This window comes from Aspergillus oryzae, chromosome 4 (genome assembly GCF_000184455.2).
Source record: "Aspergillus oryzae RIB40 DNA, chromosome 4".
NCBI lineage: Eukaryota > Fungi > Ascomycota > Eurotiomycetes > Eurotiales > Aspergillaceae > Aspergillus > Aspergillus oryzae.
The window spans coordinates 313,234-325,799 of record NC_036438.1 but is presented as its reverse complement, the minus strand read 5'-3'; the positions used below and the strand labels follow the sequence as shown (position 1 = coordinate 325,799).

At 48.3% G+C, this 12,566-nt stretch overlaps 4 protein-coding genes across 4 annotated transcripts; 2 read left to right on the top strand and 2 right to left on the bottom strand.

Moving 5' to 3' along the window:
* Positions 1–72: 72 nt before the first annotated feature.
* Positions 73–832, bottom strand: AO090012000133 (uncharacterized protein; the record flags this gene model as incomplete). The annotated part of the gene is made up of 3 exons (XM_023236341.1): positions 73–161; positions 212–499; positions 595–832. 3 exons carry the CDS (start codon positions 830–832, stop codon positions 73–75), a joined length of 615 nt encoding a protein of 204 aa, XP_023091273.1.
* Positions 833–3,839: 3,007 nt separating this feature from the next.
* AO090012000132 (uncharacterized protein) lies at positions 3,840–6,883 on the bottom strand (the record flags this gene model as incomplete). Its single annotated transcript, XM_023236340.1, has 5 exons — positions 3,840–3,857; positions 5,444–5,680; positions 5,726–6,267; positions 6,324–6,624; positions 6,689–6,883. The coding sequence occupies 5 exons, from the start codon at positions 6,881–6,883 to the stop codon at positions 3,840–3,842; spliced, it is 1,293 nt and encodes a 430-aa protein (XP_023091272.1).
* A 1,055-nt stretch (positions 6,884–7,938) lies between these two features.
* On the top strand, positions 7,939–8,877 carry AO090012000131 (uncharacterized protein; the record flags this gene model as incomplete). Its single annotated transcript, XM_023236339.1, has 3 exons — positions 7,939–7,976; positions 8,104–8,234; positions 8,333–8,877. The coding sequence occupies 3 exons, from the start codon at positions 7,939–7,941 to the stop codon at positions 8,875–8,877; spliced, it is 714 nt and encodes a 237-aa protein (XP_023091271.1).
* Positions 8,878–11,060: 2,183 nt separating this feature from the next.
* AO090012000130 (aldehyde dehydrogenase) lies at positions 11,061–12,557 on the top strand (the record flags this gene model as incomplete). Its single annotated transcript, XM_023236338.1, has 1 exon — positions 11,061–12,557. One exon carries the CDS (start codon positions 11,061–11,063, stop codon positions 12,555–12,557), a length of 1,497 nt encoding a protein of 498 aa, XP_023091270.1.
* Positions 12,558–12,566: the final 9 nt, after the last annotated feature.

The following is a 12,566-nucleotide window of genomic DNA, read 5'->3' as shown; positions in this document are numbered from 1 at the left end:
CTGCCACAGTCACAGTACGACACACGAATACGAGGAGGATGGGACCAGAAAGATCTAGTCACGACACGACTACTAACTGTCCTGCTGAGCTCCAGAGCCCTGGCTGGTGGGTTGGAGGCGGGAACCCTTCCGAGGGGAGGCCCTCCGGACGCGGCTGGCACCTGAGACTCCTTAGCCCTATATGTCTGCAGGGGAGGAGGGGAGGACCAACCCGCGTTACCACTATTCATAGCATGATGGCCACTAGCGTTGCTAGGACCTGCCATTCCCTGAACATCATAGATGATGCCGGTATGAGAGTGAGCGTGAGCACTCGCGTTGCTGGTAGTGTTGCCGCTGGCACTACTATTGATGGAAAAGACGTGGGTGTGGGCACTCGCAGTTGCAGCAGCATGGGTATTGGCAGTGGTGCTGGCTGCTGCCTGAGCGCTCATGACTGCGTTGATGTCGCCGCGGCGGAGCACCAGAGTGTTTCCAGTGCGGAGGTGACGACGGAAGCCTGCAAGTTGCTGCTCTAGTGCAAAGACAGTTGGGCGGGGTTGGGTGGCTTTAAGGCGTGTTAGTGTTGGCTGGGTAGTGAGAGGAGGTACTTACGCCAGGCAGCGGAGATTTCAGCCAGGTTCAAATCGAGGTCTACCTGCTGTGTGCGCATGATGACTTGCCACAGCTGACGTGAGGAGATGGTGTCAGCTTCATCAGCAGCAGAGGGACTGGAGACGGAGGGCGGGTTGTCGCCTACAGTGTTAATATTGTTATTGTTCCATGACATCTGAGTTCGAGGTTGGCCATCCTTCCTCGAGTTCGCCTTAGAGCCTAGTTTTGCGGGGGCCATGGTCTCTGACTAAATTTATCGTGAAGTTTGTCGTGAGATGTCGGGGATAATCGTAGGTGTCGAGTGTGCGGTGTGAGATGGTGACAAGTTGAAGGAAAGAATACCCAAATAAAGGTTGAGAGAGGGAAAACAAAGGAATGGCAAACAAACAGAATGAAAGTTTGCCTGTTCTGATATTCGTGGGATTGAGGATCCGGAGTGTTCTACTGGTGAACCAAGGTGAACCCTAGGTTTTCCTAGTTCAGGACCGTAACTGTGAATTGGTTGCCGCGGACACAGGGGAGGTTCCTTGTGGCTGGTTGTTCATCTGTGTGTCTTTGTCTGATAGGATGCTTAGATATTGTCTTTGTCCAGGCCTCACATCATGAGCTTCTTTCAAACATTCACACTCACGAGACCCACTGAATGATATATTGTCTATTCGTTGCATACTATCCGACTGGATGCATGGTGACACAAATGGCGTTGAATGGTATATGTTGGACCGTGCTCCTCTAGAGATACCGGTATTTCCAAGAAGATACTAGACAGGGAATAGCTGCACAGTGCTGACAAAAGGTCTTCGAGGCGTGGCTCATATTGAGCAACACCCAGTGGTGGATAATAGTTATTGATATCATAAGTTTCCCCTTCAGGCAACCATCAATCTACTATACCGCAATTCATCAAGGGCCGACGAACTTGATGGTGACAAATTACCAAATAGCGCATCGAAGAGTTCGACATAACCTTGGACACTAACATAAGAGTATTCAGTATTGATATGGCTGGGCTTATCACTTGTCTCGTGTTCGACCTTGTCATAAGACCCTGGTCTTCCCGATGTAAAGGCCAAGATATGATGCGACAAGGCTACCAAGATATCGGTAAGTGCTCGGTCTTTGTCTTCTACTGTGGCTGGACTGCCACATCACGCGGTTTAAGCACAGTCTTATCGGCTGTAGGACCTGAGTGCATCAACAGCAAACCATTAGCCTTTTCTTCGAATTTCACCAAGACTGGATGGTCAAAACGAGGATGAGACATAACAATGGAAAGCTATGATCGACGGGAAATGTTGAGGCGTTAAAGTACTAGTTGTTTTGATTCCAATTTATGCCCCATGCCTCGTGGCAGTGGTATATCATCGACACACTTTGAGCGTTTCGAAACAATAAGAGTTGTATCCTCTACAAAATATGGTCAACATGCCAAGACGGCACATCGGCTAAGCTGTGGATCCTTCCTGATGGCGATATCTGCACCGTTAAGACCCACTCCTTCGCTTTCTCCTTAACCTCCGATCTATTGCCGAGTTCGCACCAGCTCGTTATGTTCCTGATTTCGACACTGCCTTTCCTAGCTTAGGTAATTTCCAGATTACTCAACATTTTTTCTTCAGTGGCAGTGTTCTTTTGCGATGTTGCCTTCCGTGGAGTCAAGTAGTATCCTAGTAGGGACACCCTTAGGGTCTAGTGCAGTTTCATAGTGGATTTATCTCTACGTTTGACTATCCACTGGACGGTGTACAAAAAAGGCCAGAATGAGATCAGTGACCAAACACATTCCACCAAGGTATGCGGATCTCTCGATGTCAAATAAGCTTATCTTGGCGTGCGAAGAGGGTAGTCTCGCTCGATCCACATAAATTGAGAAGACACCATACTGTCCCTGAAAACCCTCGACTCAGCCGGAAGTTCTGGCCTCGAAATCATGGTCCTATAATCCAAGTCCCTCAGGAGCAATAATTATCTCCACCAGTCTGAGCAATATATTGAAAAGTGAAAAGTTCAAGTATTGTAGATCCTACATTGTCAGATTGCCCATGCGGCAACAGACATGCAGTCACCAGCTAAACCCCCAAAGAAGGGCATTTTAATCCCCTAGAAGGGACATACTTCCGGTTGAACCTCGGCATGTATCTTTTGCAGGATATGTATGGTATGTGGGTCCCGTCTCTGTGGCAAATTCGCCATACTTTATCTGCGATAAACAAGCGCCGGGTTTTCAGGTGGACCTCGACACCTGCGAAAGTCGAGAACACTCGAGGTGTGTAAGCGGGGAATGAAGCAGTATATCGAGAGTCGAGTTTTGGGATATGCAGCAGCCTAGGATAATTATAGCAGTTGGAGATCTTGGCGAGTCGAGTGAATTTGACGTTGGGGGTTATGATGTAATAAGGGTCTTATAGGCATTTATGATCTTCTTTGTGGGTTTGGTTGGATAGAAGAGATTGTTTTCAAGATTCACTGTTATGTACTTGTTGTATAGGGATGGGATGTTGTGTGATATTGTGCTTGGTAGTAATCCTCACTCGGATGAGGCTATTTCCAGATCCTGACTAGACAATCACCCTTCTTTGCTACACACAGTCGAATTTTGTATCACAAGTCAAGCTCTAACTATCCAACGAAATGAAAACAGAACGGACGCAGCTCCGGTGGTATGAATTGCTCCGTCTCGGAGAGTTAGGGTACTCTCCCGCGGATCCAGGGTTATGTGGGCCAGTGGATACCGGAGGTTCCGTTGAAAATTGAAAGGAACATTCCACGAAAATTCTAATCCCAGAACCACGGAGCTGTTTCTGATTATATGATATCCCGGCTTAGCAATCGGTATGTATCTATCGGGAGCAGAGTATTTATATAATGGAGAGCCCTCCGTAGTCAAAGTGAGGTTTCTATACTGTACCTAGTCATATTACTCCAAGATAATCATAATCAACATGAGCATCACCTTTGACGTATACCGTGGCTCCAAGGAGGGCAAGATCGTCGCGGATAAGACGACTCGTCCTCTTCGCCCAACGGATGTCTACATCGAAACGACACATTCCGGTCTCTGTGGCACGGACGAGCACTTCTTGCACTCTGGACAGGTTCTTGGTCATGAGGGTGTTGGCGTTGTGAGACAGGTTGGTGAGGCCGTGACACACGTTCAGGCCGGTGACCGTGTTGGATTCGGATATACACATGAAGTCTGTGGAATTTGCGATCACTGTATCAGCGGTACGTTTGTTCGCCACCCTCTATTCCCTGACGGGTAACTGATATCTTGGCAGGCTGGGATCAATACTGTGTCAACAAAAAAGAATACGGAACTCACAACCACGACATCGGCACCTTCAGCCGCGGTGTCGTCTGGAACGCCGGCAACGTCTTCAAGATCCCAGACGGCTATGACTCGGCCAACGCGGCGCCCCTGATGTGCGCCGGTGCTACCGTCTGGACCTGTCTGACCGAGTACGGCGTCCGGCCCACGGACCGTGTCGGTATCATGGGCATCGGCGGTCTGGGCCACTTGGCCATTAAGCTGGCAGCTGCTATGGGCTGCCACGTCGTTGTGCTGTCCAGCTCCGAGAGGAAGCGCGAAGAGGCCATGCAATTCGGAGCCTCGGAATACCACGTCTTCTCCGCTGGGCAGGACATGAAGGATTTCAAGCCCTTGAAGCATCTTTTGCTCTGTGGTAGTGCGAACGTTGATTATCCATCGTGAGTTCTATGGAATTGTTGTGATGATATATGTCTGGTTGCTAATTACGGCAGTCTCCTTCCTCTCATGGATGTCCATGGAACGATCTATCCCCTTACAGTTGATTTCAAGCCCTCTGCCGTTCCTCTTCTTTTCATGAACGTCAAGGGCATTCGCATCCAGGGTTCCCTGGTTGCGTCCCGCAAGAGTCTGAAGTCCTTGTTACAGTTTGCTGCTGACAAGAAGATCGAGCCTACGATTATGAAGTTCCCTTTGAATGAGGCTGGTATTGAGGATGCCATGCAGACGTTGAGAGATGGAAAGATGAGATACAGGGGTGTTCTTGTTCGCGAGTAAGCTGGGATTCGATGTGTGATATTGTTATACCCTGATAGACACTGTATAATATAGATAGAATATGACGATATTATGGACTTCATTTATGGTCGAAGGTTCCAGTCCGGGATTGGAGGCTGCTTACGCGTCTTACATATAGACTATTTGTCTGGGGTAATTGATTAAATTGGTTTTGGTTGGACTTTTAGTATGTCGGAGTATGGCGACATGCTGTCCCGTGGGGATGCCCCGGTATATCATTTAGAGCAGCGACTCTTCTCAACATTCCGACTTGGGCTATCCAGTGATTGAATAAAGCAAGGGGTTTGCGCTATGTGTAATGTGACATCAGAATTGTTAATCCCCACATCAAGCTGAACGAAAATGGATAAATTAAACGAGATAAAACAAACCCAGGGGGAGAAGGCACAAAGAATCACCAGGCAAACAACGACATGGCTAACAACAGGATATCAAAGATCACTTCCAGAATAGGTGGACCAGCAAAGAAAGAAAACACAAAAGAAAGCAGACAAGAAAAAACTACGGGCTCACGGCCTGAGCATCGTCGAAAATTACCTCAGCGTCGGTCATCGGGGTGTCTTGGCTGTTGACGGACCCATCGGCTCCTGGATCATCCGATGTTTTCGATGCTGCGGCTTCGGCCTCCGTCGTAGAGACAGTCGAAAGCACTTCTCCATGGTTAATCTGATTTCGCTTCTTGATCGCGTTCAGGAGATTACTGATCTGGCTCATTTCCTCGTCATCGCTAAGCTCGCCCTCGTGTTCAATGAGCATGTCGACTTGACGGGGCGAAATGCGAACGTCCTTATTTTCATCCTCGTCTTCGTCATCGGCAATATCTTCAAATTCTTCGTCGAGTGCAGGAATGAGCGGGTAGCGTGGGACGTCTGTCATCTGGACAGATGGGCTGAATGTCATAGTCTTCTTGATGTTATCTAATACCTTCGTGCACACTTGCGTTAAGTATGTATCGGTGTTTTGATTTGGCATGTTCGATGGCTTGACGTCAAGGATATAATCTGGCGCATAGTACTGATGCTATATGTCAATACTAAGTAAATGGGTCGATCAAAGATCACCTACCCCGTAGAAATCATCGTAAGGCAGGTCCGGCCCGACCTCTTCCCCTACCACAACACCCGTTTCGAATGCCCACGTACGCGCGACATTTCGCATCGTGTAGCCACCACCTCCCACCAGCATCGTGGGCAGGTTGAAACTCTTAACATAGTTAACGCAGTTGGCATGGCCTCGCATACTCAGATTAAAGCTCCCGAGACGGTCGCCAGACAGGCTATCTCCGCCACATTGCAGCACAACCGCGTCGGGGCGGTACCAGTCCATTACGCCTTTAATCACTCGTTGAAACACTCTACTGTAGGATACATCGTCCATTCCAGGGCGAAGCGGTACATTCACAGAATGATTCTTGCCCTCTGACACACCGATGTCGCCGATATCGCCCGTCCCCGGGAAGAAGTCCCCGTACTGGTGAAAGGACACGGTCATGACACGATCAGTCGTATAAAACGCTTCCTCGACGCCATCGCCATGGTGCACATCAATATCGATATACAAGACGCGCGGATGAAATCGTAATAGCTCCAGAATACCCAAGACAATATCTACCCCACATGAGTCGGGACCAACGAACCTAATTCAAGCATTACGAGGCACTCACCATTCACATAGCAGAAACCATTCGCCTCGCTTTTCTTTGCATGGTGAAGGCCACCGGCCCAGTTGATCGCTATATCGCACTTTCTATTATTTAGACGGGCGGCAGCTTCCATACTGCCGCCCGCGCTGATGCTGCAGAATTCAGACAGGCCATCCCAGACGGGATTGTCGTCGTTGAAATTGTATTTCACCTGCTCGGTCAGGTGCTTGCTGATTGTGTCGGGAGTGACTTTGAACAAAAAGTCGATATATTCATCTGAGTGGAACCGCGTCATCTCATATTTCGTGGCTGGTTTCGCACGCTAGAAAACGCCCCGGAGAGTAAGTACGGAAAAATGCCTCACCACGAGGACTACAAAGACTCACGTAGATTTCCATCTTCTTGTAGAGTCCGTAGTTGAGGATCAGGCTGTGAGCCATCCTCATGCGGTGGGGCTTCATGGGGTGTCCGGAGACGTAGGCGTAGTTGCCCACGTCGGAATCATAAAAGTAGGCGACTCGCCGCTTGCTTTGAGAGGCATGGTTGAGACTGAATGAATCGAAGGGTGTGGACGTTAACATGTCCGTCGAGGTTAGTGACAAAGATGACGGTGGGCCGGTTCTCTGTGTGATGAGGATGGAAAATCGGATGGTCCGCCGTGATCATTCGGTCATCGAGATGGTATACAAGTCAAAGAGAAGAAGATAAGGAAGCAGACGAGGCATATATAAATAGTGTAGGTCGAAGGGCTCCCCAGTCAAGTGACTGCTGGCTGCTGATTGGTGATGGTGCCTTTATGCTAGAATTGCCTAAAGGAGTTTACCTGGTTGATTTTCTCAGCCAATCGGATCCCCAGGATTCCCGCGGGCCGCAGAACGAAGCTGCGTGTTTCCTATTCCGGCAATTTAATCGCATCGCACAAATTGGGAAATATCATCTGATTGCTCCAACCCTCCCACGAGGACGTGCATTCTTGCTATTTCTACCTAATTAGCTGTCATATCGCCATATCATTCGATGGTGGGCCGATCCAATATTTCCATCCTCATGTCTTCCATATTTTACAGGACATATGACTGCTATCTCAATCTATTTCAAGCAAAGAAGCTACTTTGTATTGAAGAACATCTCAGTAACATATCTATAGCAGCATCTTATATAGTCTGCTTCGTCTAGACATCTATCATGTTCAGGACTCACCAGATCACCTTAACTTCCATAAGGCCTCCCAACACAAAGAACAGAGGAAACCACTTTTCAACGCAATGAAAACGTTTGAACTGCCACAGCACTGTGCACATAAGGCTTGCACAGACTGACTGCCATGCTTACATAGTACCTTGCCAAGATCTCAAAATGATGACGGAAGTGTTCGCAATTTTGATTGGACCCAAGCCACAGTCAACACCTCTTGGAGTCTAAAATTGCAGTGCATGCATGCTAGTTTAGAAAATCGATAGATCGATAACATGGAGTGACGTGTGACTTAAGGTAGAGCTGACAAGCTAATATGAATTGTACTGCGCAATGTGGTAGCTCTTTCTATTCACTTTGTAGATTCGTTCCCATGTGTATATCAGTGTTAAGACTAAAGCCTGGCATTCTACCCATGATCCTCTCCCGGTTTTCAACAATCATGCCTGGTACCTTGGTAGCTACCTGTCCCAGCAATATGTTTGTTTGTCTGGGTGTTGGAGATACATAGGTGAGCAGCCGAAGCGAACGATAAGCCGACCGTCATCATGACACTATACACAACACCCGTCACACCCTCCATTCCAGAATTATATACAGGCGACAGAACTGCCAGAAAACCACTCGAACCTCAAAACAACAATCATTACCATAACCTTCCAACAATAAGTCCAAAAAATGGCATCCGAAAACCAACCTCCAACCGTCATTTCAACGAAGCAAACACCCGAGGAAGAGGTACGTTGAAACTCAAGCTAAAATCCCCCCCATCAACTACAATATTCGCATCGCAAACAACTCACCCCTCTCCTACTACTCATAGCACAACATTGCAGTCGCAAAGGAGTACATGTCAATCGCCTACTCCCCGACCGAAAACAAAGGCGCCGAGTCAGTTCGCCACCTCTGTACCGCCGACAGTTGGTTCTGGAGTCCTTCTACATTCCCGGGCTGTTCTACCCCAATGGACTACGCCGAGTCTCATGCGCGTGTAATGGCCTCTGTAAACGACTTGCACATTGTGCGGTATGATCAGGCGTGGGCTAAGGACGGCCATGTGCTGTTGCGATATACGGCGGAAGGGTCACACTCCGGGGAGCCCTATCAGGGTATTGAACGGTCGGATCCACCGAAAAAGGCAAGATGGAGCGCTGCGGCTATCTTTGAGATTGAGGATGGGAAGGTGAAGAGCTTTACGAAGGATTGGGATCAGAAGGTGATGCAGGTAACTCGCTCAAACTTTTGGAATAGTGGGTATAGTATAGTAACTGACTGGTCGATGCAGATTCAACTCGGCTGGGCACCGGTTGGTGAGAGTAAGGATCCTCGGTGGGATCCGGAGATGCTTGCACAGCCTGAGCTGGCTAGGGATAAGAAATAGGTATGCAAAATTTTGGAATGCATGTCATGTCACGACTTTTGAAGTAATGGGTCAGTTAGAGATATATATTCTCTGACACACGCGCTTGATACGTGATGAGGTAATTTGTAATTAAACTAGTCCATAACTTTGAAAGGTTTTTGAATGGACAGATAGATGTCAGATCCTATAGATATACGAGTATATAGGTTAAAATATCCTCGAATGCCTGTATACTCGTCTGTTGACTATATATGAGTCTTGATTCCACCCATCTCTGCCTTCAATAGCGCTAGTCTTGGCTCGGCTTAGTGTATTGAACTCAGGTAAAGTGGATCGGTTACCTGAAAGAGATAGCTTGAAGACTATTTATTCCTATTAATCCGGAGCACACTAGTATATGCATGACACGGCTACAAACGAAAGATGCCTCGATAGGTCTCGTACTCTGGCTTCATTGTATTATGGGTTGTCTAAGGAGTAATTTCTAAACAAAATGAAAACACCTAACACAGCCCAAAGCTTTCCAAGCCGTAGGTTGCAACTCTAACAGTTTGGATACATCTCGATTTCTTTCCCCGTGACTTGTAGGTCATCAATATCCGCGGTAGGCAACAGGTATCAGAGAATCACAACCTGGACAGCTCGTTCAATCATTGAAGCAGGAATATAGTCCAAGGCAATCCATTCCGAGCGCAGGCCAATCCATTCTGGGACTCCAAAATGCTCTCTGAGTGCATCTGTAGAGATAAAGGTAGCACACTCGTCGTTTGTCCAGACGGGTAGCTGTACTGCTCTGTCCTCGAAGTTGATCTGGAGAAAGGCACGTTCGAGCTTGGAGGTATTGATCTTTGCGACTATTATACCGGAGTGTCTAAGGTCTTAATGGTGTCCAGCAAGGTCATAGACATCATCTATGAGAGTATCGAGATTGTCAGCCTCTCTGGATATATGAAGACACGGCTACGAGAGTCATATCACTCACCCTCGTTATCAAAGACAGAAATAAAAGGCAACGGTTCCAGAGGACGACTATCCCAATCTATATGTTCTAGGATATTTCCTCGATTTAACCAGTATGAGAGTGACGTATCGCAATGGCCTCCAGATTCAAAGCCTTCTCGAGGGCCGAACAAAGTAAAAGAGCTCTCGCGTTGGCAGCGGAAGAACTGACGGGGCAACTGGGGCAATTTGCAAACAGCTGTCTCTGGCTCCGGGTATTACGGAATCGAACCAATGAACCTTGGGAATTGAGCATATTCGTATAGTGGAGGTACATTTAACCCCTCTTCACAGGCGCAATATATCTGTTGTTTGCATGAATGGGGAAGAGATCCTTGTTTTCCAGCTACCAAGGGGGATATGTCTGCTGAAACTCTGCAGAATCCTAAGTTTTACTACATTCACTACATATTGATTGCATTCACCACACAGGGTCACATTCTTTGAAAATGGTCTCCTGGAGAATAATCTGGAGGCAGCCTCTCCAACAATGTCACATAAGACAAACAAGCCACAGTACAACCTACTGTCATCTTTGACCATGCACCTTAGTCTCTTTGAAAAGCCTCAGAAGAAATAGGCTGATTAATGCGTTTCATTAATGGCACAACCTCGCACAGGAGACGCATTATTTTTGAGTTCTTCTTATTCTAGTCCATTTTAGCAAATAGTCGGCAGGCTGAGCAAGGGTTGACTAAAACAATTGCTAGGGTTCCTTGAACAAATTGCAAACTATTGCTTAATCACTGAAGGGTTAATTATTTGCAAAACATCTTGCGCTATAGTTATCGCAGGTCCTCACACGTTACAAGACCCACAGTGGGGTTGGATTTAACCGATGGACTCCACCTGCCATTGATAAGGAATAGTCCATCGACCTGTTCCTGTGACTGCTGGTCGCATGTCTGCGGTAGGAAGGGTTCCATAATCCTCAATTGCGATGACGGGTAATACAAAAGCTATAACCCATGTACCACTGTTAGACGATCCCGAATTCTTCATGCCAGTCGAATGTGTCGAGGTAAAATATAAAAGTTAGTTCCTGGCAGATAAGGACAGCGTCACATTGTCAATGCGGGGTTAGAACTTATCAGTCAACAATCTCCCCCTCTTACTACCTGACTACAAATACACCGTCACGCCCTCATTGTCATTCCTACAGAGATATCTTACTTTCAGACCTCTATAGAGCATAATCCACCATGTCAGCCCCCATCCCTCATGTATCAAACTGGATCAACGGCGCCTACACAACGGCAACCACCCAAGTAATCACAGTCCTCAACCCCGCGACCGAAACACCCATCGCGACAATCGACTCCACACCCCAAGAAACAGTCACCACCATCGTCGCAGACTCAGTCCAAACCTTCCACAAAGGACCATGGTCCAAAACCGAGCCCTCAGACCGCTTCACAGTCCTCTCCACCGCCGCCCGACTTCTTCGCACGCGTCTACCCGAATTCATCGAGCTCGAAACCCGCCAAACCGGCCGTCCCATCCGCGAGATGCAAACCCAATTATTTCGCGTCCCTGAATGGCTCGAATACTTCGCCTCGCTGGCCCGCGTTCACGAAGGCCGAGTAACACCCTTCAAGGGCCCCGTCGTGAACACCCTCACCCGTCTCCCACTCGGTGTCGTCGCGCAGATCACGCCGTACAATCATCCATTGCTAATCGCGACGAAGAAAATCGCCGCAGCCCTGGCAGCCGGAAACGTTGTGATTGTAAAACCGAGCGAGCTTGCACCCTTATCCGTCTTGAAACTGGGTCCCCTCTTTCAAGAGGCAGGGTTACCTGACGGCGTCCTGCAAATTATGTCCGGACATGGGTTCGAGACGGGAAAGTTCCTCTGCGAGTCGCCGCTGTTAGCTAAGATCGATCTTACAGGGGGATTGGGGACATATCGGGCCGTCGCGCCCGTTGCAGCACGGAATATGGTCCCCGTTACGGCGGAGTTGGGTGGTAAGGCGCCTGTTTGTCTGTTTCCGAGTTTGGAGGTTGAGAGGGCGGTTCAGGCAGCGTTGTTCGCGGGGTTTATTGCTAGTGGACAGACGTGTGTGACTGGGAGTCGATTGTTGGTTCATCGAGACATTTATGGGGCGTTTCGAGAGTTATTGGAGAAGAGGGTTAGGGGGTTGAGGGTAGGAGATCCGATGGATGGACGGACGCAGATTGGGACGGTTATCTCGAAGGCGGCGGTGGAGAGATGTGCTGCTTTTGTGGATCGTGCGGTGCAGGAGGGTGGGAATGTGCTTTGTGGTGGGCGTTCGACGACGGGACCAGATGGGAAGGGGTTCTTCTTTGAACCTACGATTATTGAAGTTAGAGCGGATTCGCATATCGCGTGTAATGAGGTGTTTGGACCGGTTATTGCGCTGATTGAGTGTGAATCTGAGGAGGAGATTGTTTCTATTGCGAATAGTACGCCGTTTGCGCTTGGGGCCTCGGTTTGGACAAATGACTTTAATCAGGCGCATCGCGTTGCGGAGAAGATTGATGCGGGCATTGTGTGGATTAATGGTCATCATCTGAATGATCCGTCGTCGCCGTGGGGTGGGTTCAAGGAGAGTGGAATTGGGAAAGAAAATGGCCTGGAGGCGTATGAGAGTTATACCAAGGTCAAAAGCACGCTTATTAACTATGGGGTTGCCCCTGTGTGGTTTGATGATGAGGCTACCAATGCACGATATGGATAGGAGAATCGT